Here is a 24,825-nt window from a genome sequence, read left to right on the forward strand (position 1 = left end):
CTGTGGTATATGTTCCTTCTTGCAGATGTAAAGCCCTCTAACGTGTTGATCAATACGCAGGGGCAGGTGAAAATGTGCGATTTTGGAATTAGTGGTTACCTCGTTGACTCGGTTGCTAAAACCATGGATGCAGGATGCAAACCCTACATGGCTGTAAGTTGAGCCGCGGAGAAGCTGCATGTGAAAGCTGCTGCGGGACAGCCAGAGGAACATGAGCCTGGGCATCGGGTCATCGTAAAGGGGGAAGGATCAGCCTCCGGCATGTGTCCTGGGGACTCGATTTGGAAGACGTATCCCTGAAGCTACTTGTAAAGGGGCAGAGAGGGGAGACAGATCTCATGGGTCAGATCAGATCTCCTGGGCACAGCTTCCTGCTGCCTTATCACCTCCCTGTGACCTTGAGGAAGGCTCTGTAGTTACTCTGTGTTGCATTTTTGCCGTTTGCCCTGTGGGGACAATAGTACTTTCCATCTGGGAGAAAAAACAGTCCCCAGGGATTGGGTCCCTCAGACTGCTCCCGGGAGCTGCTGTTCAGGATTCACTCTCTGTGGACCGCTTGCACAGGGTGAAAATGGTCCTGGAGAATTGAGGCTTGTCACCCCCTACGTGCCAGATGTGCTGGGTCAGCTCCACCACCCCAATCCCTGGTGCAGGTACCATCTGCTTCTGGTGACCCATTTCACTGCCTGCCCTTACTGGCAAGGATGTGGGACCAGATCTGGCCCCATGACAACCAAGGGAGCAAGCTGGTGGCATGGGCTAAGTGGTCCTGGCCTGCCACCATGAAAGACTCATCTGAGGTTGGTGAGCCCTGGGTGCAGGCATCGCAGTGGGGCCATCCCTGTTCCTCAACCACCTTTGTCTCTGTTCACAGCCTGAAAGAATTAACCCGGAGCTGAACCAGAAGGGGTACAGCGTCAAATCTGATATCTGGAGCCTGGGGATCACAATGGTAGGGTGACCTGGGGGCTCACAGCAATGCCTGGAGGATTGAGTGTTGTTCGTGGATTCATTTTCCTCCCCATAGCCCCCCTGACACTGGTGGCACTGGTTCCCTGGGAAGGTGGTGGGGTGGAAATGGGAATACAGCTCTGGAGGTACCAGGGAGCACGCCGCAGGGTTGAAGGGAAGGAGGGTGGAGCTGCTTTGTCAACTCCTTGCTGTCTTCGGAGGCATTGCTGGGGTGCCACCCTGGTGGGGACGACCCCGCTGCGGTGGCCGCGGGCTGCCGGGAGATGGCAGCATGGGCTAAGGCGAGGGCGTCCGGTGCCGCACGTCTGTCGCCTTGGAGCAGGTTGGATTTCAAGCACAAAAAAATACTCCCAGCATTTAGCAATTAGCAAAGTCCCCCTCAGAAGAGGAGGGATGGGTAGCGTCTCCCACGCAGCGTTTAGGGGGAATCCATCTGCTTGCAGAATAGTTTTATAGCGCATTTACCCTTTGCAACATGGGGTTGTTTTTTAACTTTTAACCTTTCCTGAGTGACGTCTAACATGAGGGTAATGGAGGATTTAATATGGAGACTGCTGGGTCTCCTCAGGCCTTTCCCTTTTGCTGGGAGAGGGTAAGCAAGACGTTGTGGCCAGGTGGGGTGAGGAAATGTCATGTATTTGTGCAGGGCCTAAAAACCCACACCCCTGGGTGGACATACAGGAATCTGAAATCCGTGGGGCGTGAGGGCGAGCCATGGGGCGTCCGCCCCCGATGCCTGAGGCGCGGGCTCTGTCTCCCCAGATTGAGCTGGCCATCCTGCGCTTTCCCTACGACTCCTGGGGGACGCCCTTCCAGCAGCTCAAGCAGGTGGTAGAGGAGCCATCGCCGCAGCTCCCGGCAGAGAAGTTCTCGGCGGAGTTCGTCGATTTTACCTCGCAATGGTAAAATACCCCCTCGGCCCCGCTCGCCCTGGTCCCACTCGCCCCGGCCCGGCTCGCCTCCGCCATGCTGTGGGGAAGCCGAGGAGGGCAGGCGCTGGCAGCCTCCTGCGTCCCTGTCCCCACAGGCGTCTCTCTGGGGTACAACCCAAATTTTTGAACAAAACATCCCCCTGGGGGAAGGGAAGGGCCTTCATGCCCTCACTGAGCCGTGAGGGCCGGGCTGGGGGCCTGGCACTGTGCAGGCACCGTGCACCCTTTGCCGGAGCACTGATGATGGCGGTTGTGGGGGGGTCTTCCCTGCCTGAGGTGGCGAGGAACAGGCTTGGTCGCTTTGGGAGCGCATGCAGGAGGAAGGGATTTAGGAGACTTTCTCAATCCGATGGCCCCCACATCAACAGCACAAGGTGTCTGTGGCCGGGCCGGCAGCACGGGCGGGTGCAGGCAGGCACGTCCGCCAGGCCCCTCACATCCCCGGGGTTGGCACGGGGCAGGGAAGGGGAGCGGGGTGCAGAATGGCTGCGTCCTCCTGCCTCCCGCTCCCAGGGGGACACGGCTCTGAGGGCAGGGGCAGTGCAGAGTTTGCCCCGTGGTGGCCCCTGTCGGCGGCCGTCCCGCTACTGGGGCCCTCCGGCTGCTGCGCTGCTTTCCGTGGGACTCAGAGCTGGAAGCAGCGGGAGAGTTTGGCTGTGGTGTAGGAAAAGGGTTGGAGCAGATGCGCGCTGTCTGGAGGTTGCGAGAGCTGCATAAAAGCACAGGCTCTCCCAGCACCCGAGGAGACTCACAGCTGCCCTCATCGTATGGTTCAAAGAGAGCTGGCAGCGGCCCCGCGGCTCCTGACTGCTTCTCCCTCCAGCTTCCCTGGAAACCGCCTGGGAGGCGTTTTTATTTTCCAGGCGCTGCAGTGCCATCCGCGGCTTGCCAAGTTGGCAGGTGGATGGTGGGTTTGCGTGGTAGCCAAGAAAGGACGGCAGATCGACAAATACAGAAATGTGAGACTGTTCCCGAGCTGCCAGCGTCAGGGCCTGGAGCCCAGCCGGCTCTGCTGTGACCCAGGAAGGGGATTATCAGCCACTCCTGCTCGGGGACTTTAAGTACCGACACTCAGATTCTTCGGAGTCTTGTTCAAACGTGTTTTCGAGGTCCCCGTGATTCAGCTGCACACCTCTCTACCGACCCATGCTGGGGAATACCTGCCCGTGCCCACACTGCTCTGTGTCTATCGGAGGTGGGAGCTGGCTTGGAAAAACCCTCTCACAAAATGCCCACCGTTTTTGCAAGGCCCACGCTGAGATTTTGGACCAGCTGCCTTTCTCCCATGCTGCTGGCTCTCTACTTGTTATTGCAAAGTTGCCTGTTTGTGCCAGGCAGGCTGTTGTTCCCCACTGAATATTTTGCTTTTGCAAGCACGGTGTCTTGCAGCTATAGCTGTGGGCTGATTTAGGAGTAAGATATCCACAGCCGTTCATGATGGTTGCAGTGAGAATGACCCCGCTGAGCAGCACTCATGCTTTGGGGAGCACATGGCGCTTCCTCTCTTTGCAAATCCTATCCTCCAGGATCACTGAAGATGCCTCAGCGCCAGTGGAGTGGCATGGACTTGGAAAAGTGCACTTTGGCTGCAGATTGCACTAGTTTTTTGTTGTTGAAGTCTGAGAATTTCTTCTGACACCAAACCAGGTCACATCAACTCAGTGTATCGAGCTTGGCCTGGCTTAGGCCTATCTCAAATTCAAGAGGTCGCAAAGTGAATCACACCGTCTGCTGCCTGGGGCAGCAAAAGTCTGATTACCTGTAGCCACTGCAGGGAAGTTCCTGGGATGTCTGAGTCAGGATCAGATCCAAATATGGCTCTTCATTCCTGAAGATTTACATTGATTTCAGCAACTTGTCACTGGATTTCTTGGTATTAGTAACCTGTGAACAAGTTTTTTGTTTGTAGAAAGTCTAAATTAGGAGGATTATACCCAAATCCTGCTTCTGGACACACCTAACCTTCAAATTCACCTTAGCATCTCAGCTTGGGCTGCTTTTGAGCTCAGAGGATGTGACACATCCCGTACCTTCAGTTCGGCAATATTGGCACGTATCGTTACTAGGTTCCTCTGTTCATTCACAACATGACACTGAACATGAGCGCGCTACACACAGCAAGCAGGAAATATCTATTCAGTGTGTGTCCTCCGCTTCCTCTGGGCTCCGGCAAATCCCAGCAGAGGAGCGACTTATCATCGCCGAGGTTCTCACTTTTGTTTTGCTCAGTGTGACACCTTTTCCCCGCCACCGACGTGTACGTGTGTGAAGATCTTTTCAAGTTGCTCCAAGTGTCTTTCCCCTAAATACACTGTCAGGAAGTGAGTAGAGATTACGTCCTGTCTTTTAAAAGCTATTTTCTGCTGGAAGGAAACCAAAATAACTTCCAGCTACAACCCTCCAGAGCCATCTGTTGTAGGAGAGGAGAAAAAAAGGATGTCCCATGTAACCGTCCCCGCTGATAACAGCACGGTGATAAACAAACAGTTGTACACGTGCTTCAGAGCCACTCGGTCACCACTCCCAATCAGAGGTTGGAGGCTGTATCCATTCCCTTAGTCACTGGCCTACTGGATAGTACCCAAAAAACCAATTGTACCTGGCCCCCAGCACCAAGCAGTGTCTTGACTGGTATATATGGTGTCTCCGGGTCTCTTGTTTGACCTTGATTGAGCTCACTGCACTTGTGTGTACCCAGCACTGTGTACCATACGGGGCCCATGTGCAGGCTGTGTTGGCTGTAGGTATCCTCAAGGCCTAAGCTGTTCACTTAACATACGGATGAGTAGTTCAACTTATTCTACAGGGACTTGAAACCTTGCTTTTGTCATGGTGTAATTTTATGGCCTTGCTTAAATTGCATACAGAAAGTAACTTTTAAAATTTTTCTTCTTTTTTTTCATTAAAGCTTGAAGAAAAATTCCAAAGAACGGCCAACATACCCAGAGCTTATGGTGAGTGTGCCTGCGTTTAGCAGTATATTGGTTCAGAGCTGAGATGGATTACGATGAGGTGCTGAGGACAGGGTTTCCAATAGTGACTGGTGATTTGGGATACTTAGCATCTCCATTTTCATAACAGATGTGAGAATCATGGCACTTCAGGGTCTTGGGAAGGTGACTGCAAATCAGAGATGCTCTTTGAAATGTCGTTCAGGTGCTATTCCAGTCAGATCAAGTGAGAAAAATATGTAAAAGCAGTTAACAAATTTGTTAAGGGACAAGAATGAGGCTGTGGAGAGTTGGTTAGCGAGGATAAAATCCTCTTCTTGGGTTTGTGTGATGGCTTCAAACACCTAAGTGAAATGGAGGCACCACAGATGCTCCACATGGGCTGTAGGAGCTGAGTGGCCTGCTAGGCTTTACTGTCATGGTGCCTTGGAGAGGAGACTTTTTGGACAGAGTAATTCCTGGATGTTAGGGACAGAGACAAGTCTGTGACTAATAATTCCGGTTATTGAATTTCATCTGCTGCTTAGAGACTGTTTGCTGTGAGCATGTCTAGGACAGAGGAGTAACTAAGGAAGAAAATGCTGATGAAGGCTTACGATGGGGGAAATGCAAGGCAGTGCAGGGCTTTGAGGTCAGATGCACTTAACTGCTGATGAACTCCCAGCAGTGCAGACACTAGTGTACACTCAGCCAGAGCTCTGGGCTGGTACTGGCAAGAAGGGGATCTGTGGTGAGATTTTTCTGCTAGGGCTCCACAGCTTCATGGCTTCTCTCTCTCCTGACTTTCTGGTATTGATCCTGGTGCTCCTAATAGCCGGCAAAAAGCAGGAGAGCTTAGGAAGTCAGTGTTTCACCCCCATAAGCATCTAGTCCCTTTTTTACTCTCACCTGAATCATAGCTTGGTAAAGTCAGGAACGTGCCTAACTTTGTTATTTCTGAAGATCCTGACCCAAATGCTTGCCTGTCCCTACATGCCCACCCCTGTCCTGTGCCACTGGCAAGGTCTTCTGGGTTAAGGGTGGAAACTGCTGCAGAATTTCCTCAGGCATTGGTGTCTCCTGCCCCATAACTTGTAGGAGGTGCGTTATGCCATGCAGGGAGTCTGCCTCATCGCTACCTCACACTGTCTGCTTGGAGGTGTTGGGACCTCTGTGGTGTGAAGGTGCCAGGGTTTAAGGTGCTCTCTAGCTGCAAGACATGCTGGAAATCCATGTACCTTTTGAACGTGAGTTGTAAGCAATGAATAATTCCTGTGGCATTTCTTGCTGGGCCCTGTAATGCAATTAGGCTATATATAGATGTGATTTACACACAGTTTGCCCAAATACTGGTTTCAGACAAAGGGAGGCCCAAGGTTTATGGCTTTTTTTTTTTCCTTTTTTTTTTAATTATTATTGAATAAATACATCTATATTTTAAGCAAATTTCTGAAGTTTGCCAAATGGCCTTTTATCAAAAAGGTTCACCGGAGCAGCTCTGTCTGTTGCAGCATTAATACCCATTGGCAAGCGAGTGCATTTCTATTGAATTAGGTTCTTGGATCACCTCTCCAGAGTATCTCAATGCTGTGGTATTTTATGGCTGACATGAATGTTGTGAGGTCCTGTGGTTGAGGGTTGCTGTTTTGTTGGGTTTTTTTTCTCCCTCCTCTTTCTCTTATGGCATTAAGTTGCGGTACTGGATTGGACTTGTCATTTAGAGCAAGACTTCTCCCTTGCTTTCCTGTGGAATTGAGGTTTCTCATGGAAAATATGACTCTATGCTATCTTGAGCATCAGGAAAACTGATACGGATGCTTAATTTCATTTTAAAACCCACTTCCCCAGGTGAAGTGGAGCATGAAACTACTGCAGGACTCCTCCCCGGTGGTCTGCACGTTGCATGGAGCACATCCCACCTGGCACGGGGTGTTTTGTGCTATAACCAGACTCAGTCGTTGCAAAGGGGTTGGATTCACTGAGAGGGGGGGGCTGGAGGCTGGAGGCCACTGCTGCCACCCATGTCATGCTTGTGGGTGCTTCCAGGCTGCAGTAGCTCTGCTTTGGGTGTGACTTAGCTGGGATGTGAAAGCAGTGGCATCACACTGGGATAATAACACAGCAGGCCATTTGGGTCATGTCTCCGAGAGTTATTCAGGACGTTTTGATTCCTATGACTGTCTGACCCAGGGGGACCTTAAATTATGTGTGGATCCTTGCCTCAACCCATTTCAGCTCTGTTTCCCACATAATTGTGCTTCCTCTTCCTTGCTGGTGGGCCTTCGGGTTGCTTCCCGGCTGCTCAGAGCTGCCTCTTTTTATTCACCGGATAACTTTCTGCTCAAGCCCACCTTGGAAAGTCTCTTTTCTTTGCTCTTCTTCTCCCTCCGCTTGGCCACTGCCATAAATGATCATTGAAATAGCCAATGCTCAGGGACTGAGGTGAGGGGCAGCTTTGAAAAACCCTGGAAACCCCAAATTGTCTTTACAATTCTGACTTTAAATGAGAGGGTCAGGAATCAAACTGAGCTTCCCCAGCCTACGTATGGGAAGCACAACAGCATTTTGCACAGAGTGGAGGTCACCTGTGAGCTCGCAGGGCCCCAGCTGCCTTTTGGTTCTCTCTGACACCCTCCATACAAATAAATACAATTAACTGCCAGGACAGTGGGTGTCAAACAGTGTTCGGTGATTTCAGGTGGAAGTTGGCTGGTCTCAGCTGATGTGTTGCAGCCCCCGGTAGCAAACTGGGTGTCTGATGCTGGCAGAGAGGGGCTTTGCTGTTGCTGTCAGTGGGCATTTGGTTGTGTTTTTTTCTCCTTACACATATTTTTCCGTTTGTGCTGAAATGTAGGCAAGATTTTCTGGCAGGATGTCTTCCCATGTTGGTCACGATTAAGTAGTTAAACATACAGCTGTGGATGGCTTTCCAGACGGGATGGCTTTCCTCTTTGCGGTGGTTAGGGGTAAAGTAGCCATCTCCTGCTGCGAGTACGAGCAATTGCAGGGAAGAAATGAGACTCAAAAGTCACCAGAGGGTAAATACACAGATAAAGCAGGAAGCTGAGGGAAAACCCACTGCAGTCAGCCTTCCTGCAAGGTTTTCCTTGCTCCCGTTGGAGCTGGCGCGCGGTGGGGTGGGTAACCACCGTCTCAGGAGGAGCACGTCGTCTCCCCGGGGCACCGCAGAGCTGCAAGCCAGCGTGTGCTGAAGGGCATGACGTGCTAGAGATGGAGGCAGTGTTTTTTAATACTTTCCCTTGCTTTGAGAGCAGCCCAGCCAGGGCAGGGTTTAGAGGGAATCCGAGAGGGTAGCCCAAACCTGCAGCCTTCATGAAGTGGCCCCTCGGGCTCCCCAACTTGCCTCAGCTGCAAAACATAGAAAGCCCAATATTATGATCCTAGCCACAAAATCTTTTTCACTGTCTAGAAGACTATCTGAAAAGGTTTTAGGTTTGGTCCTCAGCGTTGTGAATAATGGACTTTTCTATTTGTTCTCTCTTTTCTTTCCCAGCAACATCCTTTCTTCACCCTGCACGAATCCAAAGAGACAGACGTCGCCTCTTTTGTCAAACTCATCCTGGGAGACTGAGAACTGGACTTGTAAATGAATTGCCCTTCTGTGGACTGGTGGGTGCAGGGGAGGGGCGCGTGGCAGGACTTGTCATGAAAGCACCAACAGAAAGTCGCTGTGTTTTGTTTTGTTTTGTTTTTATTCTGAGAAACCCCTGCCTCGCCGAAGTTTTTAAAAGGGTTCTTTGGTATCCATAGTGACATAGAACGAGCTGGTTAGTGAAATGAATTTTAATAAGGTTGGTAACCTTAAAACAAAAACAAAACAAAAAAAAATTTTAAAGAGTGATTTACATATTTAATGACAGTCGAAGTCCCTCTTCCTAACTTTCTCCTCATCCCCCTTTCCTTCCCCCTGAACCAGAATTTGCTTTGTCATGGTAATAGGTGCTATGGTAGTCATGAAGTTGTATGTAGATTTATATTTTGTCCCTTCCATTATTTTAATATTTATGTTAAGTGCTTGATGGAATAGATTTCTGTTTTATATGAGGATGAGTGCGTGGTGATGATGGTGATGCTAAATGAGGCCACAGCAAGCAATAGTTGTAGGGCTTTGCTGGGGAAAAGGTGTCAAAGGAAAAGAGAAAGAAGAGAAGTGTCTGTGTTGTGGAAAATATTTAATGTGCATCGTAAAAAGAATTTATAAACAAGGATCTCAGCTCAGCTACTTGAGCTGCTTTCGCAGGCAGGGTGCGAGGCAGCATCACTGTAAGGGAGGGAGGCCCCAGTGTCCCACGAGGTTGCCTCTTCTCCGGACACCGCGCTCCAAGTCTGGCTGGCGCGTCCCGGCCAGCCTGCCACCTGCGGTGCACTGCCAGCCTCTTGCCCAGGGAAAGCCCCTGCCCTACGTCCCACTGACTTACTCTGCTATAGCAGGTGGGTAATGAGGTCTGGAGTGGGAAGACGTTGCTGGGATAGTGTCTGGGACAAAAGCCCCAGAGGGAAATAGATTGTCAGATAAGTTGCACAAAGATCAGGAGGAGGCTGCAGTGGTCAGTCCCCACCTGCCCGCAAGCCCAGAAGCATTGCACCGTCTGGGGCTCCCTTGGGCTGGGGATGAACTGCTTTGGGCCTAAAAGGGAGTTCCTCTCTCCTTCTCCACATGGGAAAGGATAACAGTCTGCATAGCATGACATCTGTGAAAAATGGGATATCTCAGTGTGAGTTTCCAGGGCTGTCGGCACTGCATCGGCAGCAATCCCTCTGTGCTTGCCCACAGACTTTGGGAGTGCTAGTGAGCTCCCCTGGAGCCTGTGCCGGCATGCGGTTTGGGCCATATCCAGCTCTGGTCAGGATGCTGAAGGCAGCCAGGAGCACTGGGCTCCGGCACGGGCTGCAGGTGTCCCCCACAAGAGCTACAGCCTGGGAAACCATGCAGGGAAACCACAGCCCACCCGTACCAGGAGCTCATTGCTGTTGGCCAGGTCCTCAGAGAAAAGCTGCTAGCCAAGGGCAGGAGTGTGGGGACTGTCGGGGTTGGAGGGGAAGACAGCAGATCACGCTGCTTTTAGGTAACACAGTTACTGTCTAGAGAAAGGGGGGGACTGTGCACTGCAAGGTGTTGTTGTGAGTCTGGAGCAAGGCCACTGGCTCCAGATTGACGCTGGTTTGACTGAGCCAAACCTGCATAGCTGCCTCGCTCGGCTATGAGGTCCTTTGCCTTTGCCCGTGGCTCCTTCCCCCGGCCCTGCGAAGGTGAGTGCCTGTGCGTGTGGCTGTGCCGGAGCGTGCACGCGTGCCTTGTGCCCCTCCACATGCTTCCCTTCCCCATCCATCGCTTCAGCGCAGACTCTCAGAGTCAAATCCCATCTAGAAGCATGCCTTGCTCTGCAATATTTAAGTTGTGCAGGATGTAATTCAGCCTGGGATCCAGCCCTTTCTCTCCCAGTTTAGTGGCTCCAGTCTCTGTTGGTGCAGGTTGGGCTTCTGAACTAGCCTGAGCATCTGTTTGGGAAGCGATCCCTTGGAAGGGCTGATGGGGGAGGGCAGTATTTAGAGCAGGGGTTCCCGAACGGTGGTACCTCTTGTGCTAGGGACACGCGGACCACTTTGAAGAGGTGCATGTACACACTGCCAGTGCCTGGGCTGCCACCGTCACCACCACAGCCGTGGCTGGCGGTGCCTGCAGAGGAGGCTGTGAACCCTACAGTAGTGCAGCTCTGCCCTGGGGCCAGCATTGAAGGAGATAGGGGAGCATTGCTCATGGGGATTCATCGATCCTTGTGCCCCTCAGCTGCAGAGCAGGGTGGCTTGAGGAGGGCTCGCAGGAGTCGGGGTGCGGGGGTTTCCTTGCTGCGAAGAGCTCATGGGTCATGCAGACTTTGGGGAAGAGGTTCCCCTTCCTCAGCCATGTTTCATGAGCCTGCCCGGCCCTCGGTAACGATAAGCTCTATATTCCGCTTTCTGTCGAGGGGAACCTTTCAGGTTACATTTTGTTGCGGATAAAACACAAGGATGTTTTACTTCGCAGTGTAATTTTAAGAGGCCTCGCATGGCTCATAATCTGCCCTCTCATATTCCATGGTGTGTGTGTGTTTTCTCTCTCTCACTTTCTCAGAGTCGCAGAGCTGTTTTGATTGATTGTCCTCAGCTGCAGCTAAAAGTCCAGCCAGCGAGTTTATAGAGTTGGTTCCAGCATCAATTCTCGCTTTGAAAAACATGACATTTAAAACCACCCTTTGGTTTTCCTACATATGGATCTGATGCTTTTATTAAAGATTGTTTTTGCCACTTTTCTCCTGGAATATAAGTCTCATTTGGACACCACATCTCCTTGACCTCAGAGCACCTTTATTTCAGTGCCATTGTAATTGACAGGTTGAATTTATGAGATACTGTCAAAGTTCAGTATTAATAGCAGATATTAATGTCACCAGCATTTTCCAATAGAAAATTAATGTCAGTGTTGTCTGCAGCTAGTAACCCTCTAAAATGATTCCTACATGCCTCGACACTACAGGCCGAATGCTTTCTTTTATGCTTTTTGCTCTTACAGCACTTGGGCCGTCTAATCCCTTTGTTTTAATGACATTACAATAGGGCATGCAACAAATCACTTCACTTCTCTCCTGATTCTCCATGACTTTGTTCCTTTAAAAGTCATTTGTGTCAGCACAGAGTAAGTGTGAATTCATACGACCAGTGTGAATGAAAACAGTGATCCGAGTGATCACCACTGCAGAAGGTAGTTATGGCAGGAGAGAAATGCAGAGGCTGTCTGTCTGTCTCTGCATCCCTCGTGGCACGTGTGGACACAAAGCTTGGCCTGACCCAGGATTTTCTTAGAGACAAGCCTGAGCTGGTGGCCTCGGCAGAGGGAGGAGAGCCAAAGACTCTGAAAACATGCTGTGCTACAAGATGAAAATCAGGGTCTTTTTCTCTTTCATTTGGTTGTAACCTCTGTGAAGGCAAAAAGCCTTTGGTCAGTGCTCAGAACTTTGCTTGGCTATAACAGGAGCACAGGGTTGCCTAGGACAGATACGTTTTTCTGGGACGTTAAGCCTTTCCCCAAAACCATGCCCCCTGAACAGCCAAGGTTTTAAGGCTTAAAGCTGTTCTTCAGAAAGCTCTTTTGTTTTCAGACTGCACAGGACTGTGGGCAACATGTTAGATTGTCCTGAAGTGGGATTTTTAAACTGCAGAAGTAGCAGGACTTGTGCCATAGACCTGAAACAAACCAAAAACACACCAGGGAGTGGAGAGGAGAGAAAAGCTGCTTGGAGCTCAGCACTGAGCTGTGACCTGGACCAGCTGTGTGAATTAATTCCAGCACAGTTAGCCATTTGCAAGGCAGGGAGGGCCTCTCCACTCTGCCACAGGCAGTGGTTATCGGGCTGCATGAAAGATGCACGGCCCATCCCTGTGGCAGGCAGCGGAGGGCCACCGGGGCATGATGTTCATCCTTTTTTTTCCTCCACCATACAGCTCCTGATGTTTCTGCAACCTCCTGGACGCTTGAGGCCTTGCCGTTGCTAGAGCTCTTGAAGTGTCACTAGCAGGAAAGCTATCTTCTGGGTCCCCAAGAGCCCACTGGTCCCTTAAACTTGAAAGAGGAGTTGGAGGGCATTTGCTGGTTACTGTTTTTAAATGCCAGGTTTGTGCTGCTGCAGTGGGTGAAATGCCCATCTTTTCTGGAGTTTTTCCAGGTGTACAAAACTTTACACAGATATCTATGTACTGTATTTCTGCATTTTTCCTGGCTTTTGTCGGGTTTACTGGTGAGGAAGGAGGCATTTCTGACTTGTTAAAGAGGTGGGAACACCATTTCTGGAGGCAGCTGGCCTCCCCTGTGTGATGGAGGAGGCAGTTGGTGGGTCACTACTTAGAAAAAGCTCTAAAGAAAGATAAGCGGTTGAGCTCCCAGTTCTTCAGCAGGTGCAGAGGGAGGTGGCTGTGTGCCTGTTGGGTCAGTGCTAGCTGCACCTTGTCTTGGTGGGAAGGGGCTGCCAGGCCCTTCGCCCATGCAGCGGAGCAGTGCCTGGTGCTGAGGGCAGAGACACCGACGTGCACAGCCTTTCCTGGGATTTCTCCATGCTTGCTGCAAGCTTAAGTATGTACCTGCACCTTTCCCGTCTTTCCTAGACATTTTGGAAGAGGAAATCCTGCTCGGTCAACGCAGCATTGCTTTAGTGGCTGGTCTGATGTAGTTCAGACAAGGTTCCCACCAGCTCCCTTGTTTAATAGACCTCTTTTTTATTAAAAACAAAACCCAAACTCCTCTCTCAGAAAAGCCAGCCAAGATGCTCTTTTTTCCCTCTCTTCCATCTTGTTCCTCTTAGAGGAACTCTGGGAGCCCGTCTTGGTGCTTTCACTCTTTCACATGCCAAAGATTGCTACATCCCTCTTAGTTACGCTCCTGCCAAACCAGATCTTATAGTCTCGCCTCAAAAATCATCCACTTCCCTACTCCTTGGGGTTCCTTTTGTTGCTGTTGCCTTTTCATTGAATTTCCTCATGTTTATTGACATGTCTATTGTTGAGCTTCCTGGACACATGCAGCTCTCTTTTTCGGATACAGAGAAAGACAAATAGTTGCCTTCACTGGTCTGCCCCTGCTGTTGGGGAAATACTGTTAGTGATACGATTCCTACAGATGGGGATGGGTCTCATTTAGAATTAGGGTCATGGAGGGTGTAAACTGGCATTGCTCCATTGGCTTGGCTGGAATAAGGCCAGTTTTGTCCAGCGGAGAAGCTGTCCTTAATGTCTAAACAGTTATTACACACTAATAAAGATTAATGATTGTAAATCCCCATGGATTATACATAAAATGGCAAGTTTTACTCATTAATCTTTATTGCCATATTATAGCTGTTTATGTTAGAGGAGTCGTCTCTCTCTGTTCTGAACATGCACTTAGGAGGTGGGGGTTGAGCATGGGGGAGATGAAGGGTGGACAAAACAGACCAGATGTCCACATGTTTTACAGTCTGTGTCCTCCCCCCAAGTTGGTTGTTTCCTTGAAAGCCGTTAACCAGCAGCAAAGGATGTATCACAGAGCTTTGTCTGCTTCGCTGGCCTCTGGCTGAGCTATAAAATCCAGATTGTTTCTGGTGAGAAGGGATCAGATCTCCTAATTAATATTTCAGCTCAGCCTTTACTGGAGCAGATGGATAATATAAAATTTGACGTGCGCTCTGACAGGTCAGAGCTCTGCAGTGCAGTGAGATTCGCTCTCCTGGACCGTGGCTGGAAGAGATGCTTTCTGTGCAGTAGGCAGCTGTGTTGTAGGTTGAAAGGACGCTGCTCCTTCACATAACCCCACACCATAAAAACAGTTGATTTTGTTAATACAGAGGGCCAGAAAAAGCTCAGCTGAATCTCAGCTTTTATGTGTTCGCAGATGGGTATAGACACAACTAGGAGGTGGTGGTGCCAGTGGTCTGGACATGAAGGTTCATGTGCTGTATAAATGAAGAGGGCTCTAAAGAGAGTGTAGTAAACTGCAAGGGTGGTTTTAATGGCATAGGGACAAAATGAGCCCTCTGATAGGCAGCTGGTGTCAATCCGCTCTGCCAAGGAAGGTCTGGAGTTTATGGGGAAGGCTGGAGCAGAAAGCGAGGGCAAAAGAGGCAGCCACAGACTTGACTGAGTACATAGCGTGGTGAGAGCAGCCTGTCTCCCCTTTCTCTTGCCATGTACTCCTTCAGGCCCAGATTTGCAGGTAATGGGTTTGCTCAGAAGTCCCAGATTGCCACTGCATCCCCACTACCAGCAAGGGAAACAAAATCTAAAACCCAAAAGAAACCAACAGGGAAAAACTGCAAGCGAGCTGATGCTTGTTGCGTACTGCGTGGCCTTGTGCATTGCTGCTTCCCCTGCCGAGCTCGTCAGTGAGATTCAGAGGTTCGACTTAAACGATAGGGAAAGCATGGGAAAGGCCTCTGTAGCCGAGAAAGAAAAGGTAAACATTTTATGGTGGTATCTAACTAGCCTAATGGTGGAAATACCTAATTTACAGGCCACAGGGATAAATGAATTCTTCAGGGGCCTATGCAGCCGGCAGCACCATTCCACCGGGAACAATTTTGGCTGCATGACGTTTATTACATGGCCTCCTTTAGTGCGCTCCTGGGTTGCTAGAAAGCTCTTCGCCTCCATCGACACCTTACGTCTCAGTCACCTTTACGTTTTGTGTTTTACTGTCTGGGATTTTACTAGCAGCCTTTTTTCTAGGCGGTTGGTCAGAGTGCAGGCAAGGGAAAGGGGCCTCCAGCCAGCTCTCCGCAGAGCGCTTTGGGAGAGGTAGGGGCTGCCTGTCTGTTATCCAGTGCCCACTTAACGGGAAGCCGCAGCCAGGGGCTAGCTACCCTGCAGGTGTCCAGCCGAAGCGAGAGCTTCTCCTGTCGTGCTTCGCTGCCGTTGCATTAAAAATCCCTTTCTGGAAGTGGAGCAGCTCTGGAGTTGCAGCAGCCTCGCTCCAAGGTGGCTCGCCCTTGCCGGCAGCCGGGCTGCAGGACAGGCCGCGTTCCCTTCCTCAAAAGGCTCTTGGTTTTCTCTAAACAATGCGGCAAAAGTCCAGTGGCTGCGAGGTACCGCGAGGATAAGCTGGGAAAAGCTTGGAAGCGTCTTAAACACTCTGGAAATAGAGATGGAAATCTCAAAAGATCAGACATCTTCTGGCAATTTCCAAAGCTATGTGGTTTTAGCCAGACCTGAAAAACCTTCCTAGAAGTTCATTTCAGGGTATTTTGATAACTTTCGCTTTTGGGCCTAGCTAAATCCAGGAAACTCAGAATAGGGTAATTTTTAAATAAAGAGTAAACACACCCCAAGTATTACTGAACCGATCAGGAAAGTTTCTGTTTGGTTTCTCTTATAGGAATAATTCAGGCCAGCTCAGGGTTTATCCTAATTCGGTCTGGTTTTGCCCCAGATAATTATTCTTTTTGAGAAAATAAGAGATAAGACCATGGTATTCCAAAACGCTGTGACCCGTCATACAAGGCTACGCACCAAATTGTGCCAGAAGGCGGATGGAGATAAGTGCTACACTAAGAGGCAGCAAATGTCTGATGGCTGGAAAGAGCAGTCTGGCAACAAGCATGCCCATGGCCTCCAAAAACATAGGTAGATACAGTTTCCCCAGGGGCTGTGTGATGGAGGTATCGGGGTTTGCCATGTCTTGTTTTTTTCCGTCTAGTAAAGAACATTCAGCCATCTCAGAGTGTCCTGGAACAATATCTGAAAGCCTTCGGTATTTCTCAGCTCAGTTGTATGGTTTTTTTCGGGACGGATGCTGTGAAAAGTCAGGAAGGTCCAGGTGTCCTTGATTTACGCAGCCAGAGTGAAGAGATGTAGATTAAGTGCCTCGTAAGAGCCAAAAAGGTGTGTTTAAAGATAAATTACAGTCTCCGTCATAGCTGTTAAGTCAGGATCAAATTTTCACATATACAGGTGCAGCTGCAGAGCTCTGCATCCACATTTAGCCCAGATTTAGTCATGAGTCTTGCATAAATATCTAATAGCACAGACCGTGCCATTTGGTAGGCTTCTGGCAGGTTGGGGCTCTACAGGCAGAAAAAAGCCTGGTTCAAAATTCAGTATTGCCAAACCCAGGATTTGGCTCCAAACATTTCCTGTATAATCTATGTATGAAATGAATTTCCAGAGCTCTGCCACTGTTTTGTTTCCTCCATAATTGTGAATCGAGTGGCTTGTGCTTGGTGACAGCTGTCACTGTGCTAGTGGGGCTGCTGGAAATAGTCACAACATACAAAATAGTTGGAATTTTGCATTTATTTTTTAATAGCAATACATTGGGGGGAAGCTGCTAAATGTGGTTTCTTGCAAACTGGAAATGTGTTGGAGTAAAACTTGTCATCTCTCATAGAAAAAAATAACTGTCTAAAAATGTCCGAAATCTTCAATTTAAGGAATTACAGTTTTATTGGCAAAGATCTGTGTTTAGCATCAAAATATATGAAATTTCTAGAGTTTCTGTCTTAAGGTGTGAAATCTGCTTTTTCTCGAGTTGGTGGTAAATTTGTAACAAGGATATTTCTACATACTTTCAGCTAGAAAAAATAAAAAAGGTATGAGCACAATGGAAAAGCAAACACTTCCCAGTGGTCTGCTGGTATTGAAGAGGGCACAGGCAAAGCACCTGTGTTTTGAACACGTTAGAAAAGAGAAGGCTTTCCAACCTGCTGTAATGCAAATCCTTATTTTACTTTATTTTTAGGATTTTTTTTTTTAACAGTAACATCATTTGTTTTATAACTGTGAAAGTCTCTGCTTTTCCTTACATGTGGAAGGCTGATTATTCTTTCTCATGTTCTTATTATTTATTATTTATCCATTTCTGGTACTATCCAAGAAGTGCTGAAGGTATCTCCCAGCCTGCCCTCGAGCCGTACGGAATCACTGTAGTATCTCCTAACAGCTGGGATGGCGAATTGCAGTGGATGGCTAATTATTATTTTAAGTTATATTTATAGCAATTTAGATTTTCTTTTAGTGACCTGGTTTGCTCTAGAATTAGGGATGGGGATAAAGAACCTTTTTTAAAAAAAATTGCATTTTTCAATTTGTCTTTAAACATCTTGGAGGCTTCTGAATAAACCTACTCACTCTTCTGTTTTTAATAGGAAAAGCACGAGTTGGGTTGTAATTGTTCCTTCAAGAGGGGATTGACTAGCGTCAGGGTTCAGTTTAACTGGTAAAAATGCTCGTGTGTCACAACATCATTAACCAAAAGCACACTGGAATTCTGAGAAAATGATAATTTTCCACCTGAAAAATAAAATCTGGTTTGTGATGAACTTGGTTTGTCCCAAGTCTCATGCCAGGCTTTTCTATATCAAATTTACATGGAGTTTTCCTTTAGCCCCCGAGCCAATGAGTCTTGGGGTTGCCAGGATTGCTTCGAAGCAGGGCTGGGGGCCACCCAGGCACCCTCTGGCCAAATATCTGCTCTGGGTGTGGAGGACACGAGTCCTACAGAAATGATGGAGCAACTAATGAACGGCTTCTTCTTGCTCTGTAAGAGATGTTGAGGTGAAATCCCGTAAGCGTGACCTGTGTGAGACAAGCAGGATTGGGGGCTCAAAAACATCAGCTTTTTGTTCTTTTTATTCCCTTTCTCCTCTTTTGCAAAGGTGCCTTGCTGCTCTACTGCTTCAAAAGCCTCCCCAGCCTTTCTGATAAAGAATGCTGTGGTGCATCTGTTTTCAAACAGCTTGCATTGGTTTTCTGGTTTGTTTTTTCTTCCCCCTATGTGTAAGAAATGTTGGGTAGCAGAATGTGGAATTCATTAGAAGTTCATAAAGCAGGGACCTCAGAAGGATGTGGGTATAAATGCTTTTCAGGCATCTGAGGTGAACTTTAAATGGAGCTTTGGCCCTCATTTGCTTTCTGCTTTTCAAAAACCATTTATGAGAAAGTGGAGCAGTCAAAGCCATGCATGAACTTTGCCTTCTTGCAAATAACTTGTCTCAAAGTAAATTGTCAAAATGCACAAGAAACTTGTTTCAAAGTAAATCCAGTAGCTCTACAAAGCTGGAAACGTATGTGCATTAGAGAGAGTGTGTGTGTGCGCGCGCACATGTTGTGCATGGGTGGGTGGATTGAGTAAGTCTACCATTTTGGAGACTTAAAAAACACAATGCAAGTGTTTTTAAAAAAGGCAATGTAAAATATTTATTTCTTGGCAAAAGTACATCAGACCACATCTCCCATCCTTCTTTTAATTGCTTCATGTTTGTTTTTGTTGTCTAAGTCTTTGCTGGCCTGTTTCCTCTGCAGTGCTCATTGCTACTTAGCAGCCCGTAACCTCACACAACCCCTCTCGCAGCAAGGGAGTGCACGGCACAGGGGAGCTCACAGGAGCACAGGCTCTGCGACTCGTCAGGAAAAGCACTGGTGTTCATATCGATGGGAGGAATGGAAAAGGTAGTATTAGATGAAAAGGCAGGACAATGCAATATGAGCGATTTTTGATTTTTAGCCTCGTTGAGGAAGCTCTGTCCTCGTGAGAATCAAAACTGCCCACATCCTAACGCAGGACCCCAAGTCATAGCTTTGGGGGAGGGTGGATTGGTCCAGAGATAGCAAGCTCTGAGAAAGACTCTCCCTGCCTTGGCCAGTTCTTGTGAACACGTACTAGTGGTGTATTTAAAAGAAATGAGGTGCTGTCGTCTTTGTGAGATGGCACCCAGGTTCTTGTCAGTGCTGGTTAAGGTCCCCTCAGGCTTTGCCCAGGGTTTGTAGCAGTGCAGAGCCAGCGGCCAGGAGGCAGTGCCTCCCCGTGCCGTGACGAACTATCGCTCTGAGCTCCTATTCCTGTCTGCAACCAGGCAAAATTTCATCAGTCAGATATTGCAAAGTTCACAGGGTCCTCCCTGCGCTCCAGAGTACTTCGGTGGTCGCCCGGCTGCCCACCGTATGGCTTCACGTCTGCTCCGCCTGGAACACTTCTCTTAACCTGTGTTGTCTTTATTCATCTCAAAGCTGTTCCTTGTACTATGAAGATGATAAATAGTAGGAGACTGACAGTAGGACCACGTGCGTAACGTTAGATAGGCTTTTATTTAATGTTGTTGTTTTAATGAGATGCTTTTAGGATCCGTGTTGTGTTGGATTAAGGATATTGGTGGAACAGTTGAACTGGTATTCTTTAACCCTGACTGCCCCAGATCCTTTCCCTCCACCCTCTTCATTTAAAAAAAAAATAGATTGGGAGAATATATTTAACTTGAAAAAAACCCCCAAACCTTGCTGATGGAATAAGTTAATCTTCTTTACTACGCTTCGATTTTATTTCTCAGGATATCCAAAGGTTTATCACTGCTGCTGAGAGAAGGGGACAGTACACCTTTTTGAAACTTCAACCACTGTAACAGTTTTCCAGATGTGTGTGTGTGTGTGTGTGCGCGTGTGTGCGTGTGTGTGTTAAACTCAGCACTGTGTGTGCGTGTGTTCTGCTGAATATTGTGTGCATCTATGAAATGCTTCAGACAACTGCCTGGAAGTCAAAACCAACCACCTCTTTCCAGTCATATGTTTGCCGTGACTTTTCATAACCACAATTGAACTAGTGGTCTTGGATTAAATATTCAAAGAGCAGGGCATCTTTATAGCAATGGTATGTCAGTCAAATTAAGAAAAATGTACACAAAAATAAATAAATGAAATTTAAAAGTAACGTGCTGTCAGTCTATCTGTATTTACCCAGTGGAAGTACTACCAGTTGTTGGGGACACGCTTTGTACTGCTTTTGCTATTCATATGGAAGGTTTTTAAGGATCATCTTACTCCTAACAGCTTATCATACATTACTGAAAACTCAGGAATGCTCAAGCTGCTCTACAGAAATAATTGTCAGTCTTTCTGCCGTTGGTTTTTCTTTCTGCGCTTCGGCTAGCGTGGCTGGCGAGAGCAGACACATCCACATCCCGTCCAGCCCACATCAAAGGCGCGAGCCCTGGCTCTCGCCGCAGCTCTGGCAGGGCGCTGGTGCGACGAGAGGAGCTGGCTTCCTGGCCCCCCCCCAAAAAAAGCATCTTTCCAGTGGGGATGGGGGGGTTCAAGGGGCTGCAAGTGGACACAGCCTCCATGCCCAGCATCGCCTGGGGGTGCAGGTCTTGGGGCTGGGCTGACACCAACACGTGCTGTTGGGGTTGGAAGCCTGGTGGCTCGCTCAGCAACTTGCACCGATGTGGCCGAAGCAAGCGGTGGGTTTTGCGCAGGTCTCGGCCCCTGCGCTCACAGGCTGGAAAATGAACATGACGCTTTGCTCTGTCTTTTACCAGGTCCTGGATCCAACCCTTGATTCCACTGCCAGCCCCATCACTATTATCTGCAATTAAGCCTTGCATTTCTTTAAAGGTTAACTATTAGGCTGTGCATCTGTCATGATGGAAAGCCAATTTTCACCCATAATTTATTAGGCTAAGCCAAATAGCATTTTGCTTGAGTAAAGCATGCTGGTCTGGGTCATACTGAAACACGAATCATTATTTCCCTCTTTCTCATGTAAATAAAATTATGCTTCCATTTATATTAGAATTGCTGAAAACAATATATCCGCTCCCTCTGCTGATCCTGCAGTCCCAGTTAAGGCAAAGGCACTAGTTGCAGAGCTGATGCGCTAAGGGACAAACTAAACAAAAATAGCCCAGTTAATATAATAATCTTTAAGGGCACAGAAAAGGAATCAATGTTTATCGCATAGAAGAAAGCGCAGTGGCCTGGGCTGAACGCTTTTAGATTGCAGGGGGAATGTTACACGGCGTCGGTGATGGGAATGCCGGTGATACGGAGATTGCCATAAAAATATGTGAAGAGAAGAGTTGCAAGAGGCACATAACCATTTCTGGGAATCCTAAGCAAAACAGCTGCTGAAGTTTTATCTGCAGTGTGGTATGTGTGTGTGTGTGTATGTGTGTTCTGTTTAAAAGGAAGAAATTAAGAGCCATACTTTTATCAAATCAAATTACCCTTGTATGTTCAGAATATTTATGCATCAGTACTTTTTTTTTAATTAGAGCTTTATCTCACTGTAATCAATTCCAAATACAAAACTATTTTTATCGCTGAAATGCAGCAGTAATTTATAAGATGTAGACGGAACGCACACGAGATGCCAAAAGCAATTTTATGGAGCCTCTTTTGTTGTCATCTACAATGCATCAGTTCTTGCCTTCAGCCTCCCATCAATTTTAAAAGCCCCAAGATGAAAAAAAAATAAATAAAAAGGAGTAAGTGTACTGAAGCAGCTGCCAACCCCTAAAATAGTCTGGAGATACGTATGCACCTTTGGGATAGAGTTTGATTGAACACGGCACAATAATGTAAGCTGTGCTGAGCTTTGTAATGCAATTATTTTAGTTGGCAAAATGGCAGATCTTGTTCCCTCTGTCTCCCTTGCCTACTATATAGCATTTCATAGAAGTGCAGAAAATGAAATTGCAAAATAATGTCCTGCATTATCACAACTAACGTCACATTGAAATGAGGAAAAGAAGAAGAGTGAAAGTTGAGGTCCTCTCAGCCGAACAGGAACTCAGCCCTGTACAAGACAATATTTAAACATGTCTAGCCTAAAGCATGTCCTTTATACGATCCTTCTTTGGGTTACTTTCCCAAAACAGAGTCGCTCACACTGGACGTGACTTGTAAGGCCAACGTTGGTTTGGCAATGTGTTCTTAGAAGTTGCAGGCACCCGTCTTAATCCACTCTGACCACCACTAAAGGTAAAACTGTAAGAGAAATGTGGATTAAGCTGGAATGAAGTCCCAAATACCTTTTAACGGTAGCAGTCTCATGGAATTGAGTTAAAAAAAGAATAGTCATTTTGCAGAAACTGAAGCATTTGTGAGGAGGGACTCCTGCCTTTTGGTCTTGCACCCATGCAAGACAAGGGATTTGGCCTTGGGGTTTCTGTACTAATAATGGTGATAAATTTGCTACTAGAGGCTTTCTGAAATCCTCAAAGCTAGAAAGAGGTGACTGCTGAAATGCCTTTGCCTGGTGGTTTTGCACGTGCGAATATGCACACAATTTTGTGGATTATTTTCTCTTCCCATGGCACAAGAGCGATCCTCCAGCATAGCAAGTAGCACTGACAGAGAAATGGCCCTGCCCTTGTGGAAAGTACCTTGTCCGCTGAACGTGTCCTCGTTTTCTATATATGTAGTGCTTGCTGAAATTGGAAAGAGATGATAAAGGAAAAGCAAATGCTGAGGCATAAACAATTTGCAGTCGTTAGAGATTATAAAATTGAAGAGAGATGTGTTTCACAACCCTTCTTGCTAACGATAGCCTTGAGTATCTAGAATTCAACTTTGATTTGTGACTTTTACTGGGATGCAATTTGGCCTGACAAATGGCATTTTCCTAATGCTTTACCATGGTGACAGATGTCCAGGACTATGGACCAAGGATTTGAAGAAACTGCAGGATTTTTTTTAAGCACACAGTACCTGTTCAAATATAGTTCTTGCTCTGCAAGTTGGCTCCACTGCTGTTTGATTTCCTTGTGGCTGTGAAATTTAGCAATTAGGTTTTATAAAATGGCGCATGGAAAGAAGAGTATCATCTGAGGTGACACACACGCTTCCTCGGCATGAGCTGCTCTGCCATCTTCTCTGTATCATGAAAAATGTGATCATAATTAGCCCAAGCATGGCAGCACAGTGCTCCCCTCCTCGGTTTTCTCTTTTCTCCTCTCATTTGGGATCCCCCCTGGGTGTGCAGTAATATTTGCTTCCAAAATGCAAATATGCCAAATGAAGCACTCCGAAATCCCCATCCCAGTTTTCATGCCAGTCAGCTGCTGGTGAGCGCTTGCTCCTTCCAGCAAGACCCCGCTGCCCCTCCGGAGCACCTGCCACAGCAGCATCCACGTATATGTTCATGGTTATGGTTTTTCGAACTGTATCTTTTTCATCTTGCCAACACAGACATCATTTCTGCTCTCTCCAATTACCCTGCTGTTTCCTGCTACAAAGCCGTGTATTACCACTCCAACACACTTTTGGTTACAGTTCTGGCTCTCTGGCTCTCCGGTGCTGGAAGTGCATGGTATGACGCTGAAAGCAGTATATTGCAAAGTTTCTTAAGAATACATGGCATCTAGAGGTGATGTAGTTTACTGATGTTAAAGATACAGATGTTTAATTCTGTTTCATTTGCTTGCCAAATCCTACTAATGTTATGAGAGGACTAGCCAAATTGGAAGTATTTTCAGTCTTAAAAAAGCATCCCGTTTTAATACCCAATGATTGGTTTTAACATATTCATGTTAATAGGTCTCTTTCAATATGCCTCTATTAACTATAGGTATTAAAAATAAATGGAAGAACATTACAGAATGTTAACAAATTATTAACGGCAAATATTACTAAGACACCTTTCTTATTTGCCTTCCATTTTCACATTAGAGTGCTTTTGGGAAATAATAATAATTAAAAAAATCCCTCTTGAAGGAATCATTACTAAAGCATTTTGCATGCAGATTACTTCAGGCTTCAGCATTGCAACTCTCGGCTAGGTTAGGAGATGAAGGCCAAGATTTGTTGATTGAGATCAGATGGCTGGTGGCGAGAAGGGATCTAGATGACTTAACTGGAGGGATTAAACTCAAGTCTTTTGGCTTCCATTTGGCTGTTTTATAAACTGTGCTTAGTTGCCGGCTGGGGTTAAACCATGACAACTCCACCGCTGGGCCAGCTAGCTGGGCTGTGTTCCCCTCGTCACGTATGTGTGATGTTAGCAGGGTGGTTTGTAGTATCAGCCAGTCCATCAGTATTAGCAGTCCAGACGTTCTGGGTGAGAAAGGAAAAGACAGTGTAACTGAAAGCTAAAATTAGTCCCCAAAGCGCCCGTCCGCACACCTCCAGCTCGGCAGCTGACCTACTGCCCGGCCGCTGCTGGCTGGAGGAAAACAGGGGTGAACGCTCGCTAGCCCAACCAGCACCCGGGTTTTTTGGTGGTTGATGGCGTGCGGATGCCGTTGGGCAGAGCCGGCGATCCCAAAAGCTCCAGCTCCATTTCCCTGCCCTGCCCAGGGAGAGGCATGTCTCTGCAGCACCCAAAACACAATTAATGTCCCCTGGCTGCACCACGGCCAGCACTTTGCTACAGGGTGACGTACCATCAGACACGTGAGGAGGAGAGTTTTGTTAATGGCAATTCATGTTTGAAGACTCACCCATTAGATGTACCCCCACGGGAGGAGATGGAGCTCGCTTTCTTCTTTCTTTCAGAACCCTAACCTTTAATTTTACAACACTGATTGAAACCAAGAGTGGAAATAAAAAGTCAGAGCTACTCTCTGTTTTCCTTCCCCTCCCTTCCATTATCTTCTTTCTTTTCCATCCATCCTCATTTCACATGCCTCTCAGATTGCGTCCCCCTGGTTTTCCAGCTATTTATTGACCCAGACCTAATTCCTTATTTCCAGAAATGTGTC

At 47.7% G+C, this 24,825-nt stretch overlaps 1 protein-coding gene across 2 annotated transcripts in view; it reads left to right on the plus strand.

The window, feature by feature from the left end:
- Positions 1–20,054, plus strand: part of MAP2K6 (mitogen-activated protein kinase kinase 6) — a 54,527-nt gene extending 34,473 nt beyond the window's left edge. For both annotated transcript variants that reach the window (XM_076354132.1, XM_076354134.1), the window contains 5 exons: positions 26–153; positions 875–952; positions 1,735–1,874; positions 4,813–4,858; positions 8,349–20,054. In XM_076354132.1, the coding sequence (XP_076210247.1) occupies positions 26–153; positions 875–952; positions 1,735–1,874; positions 4,813–4,858; positions 8,349–8,426 (470 nt within the window). In that variant the 3' untranslated portion in view covers positions 8,427–20,054. The remainder of the gene's footprint in view (positions 1–25; positions 154–874; positions 953–1,734; positions 1,875–4,812; positions 4,859–8,348) is intronic.
- Positions 20,055–24,825: the final 4,771 nt, after the last annotated feature.

This window comes from Aptenodytes patagonicus, chromosome 16 (genome assembly GCF_965638725.1).
Source record: "Aptenodytes patagonicus chromosome 16, bAptPat1.pri.cur, whole genome shotgun sequence".
Lineage (NCBI taxonomy): Eukaryota > Metazoa > Chordata > Aves > Sphenisciformes > Spheniscidae > Aptenodytes > Aptenodytes patagonicus.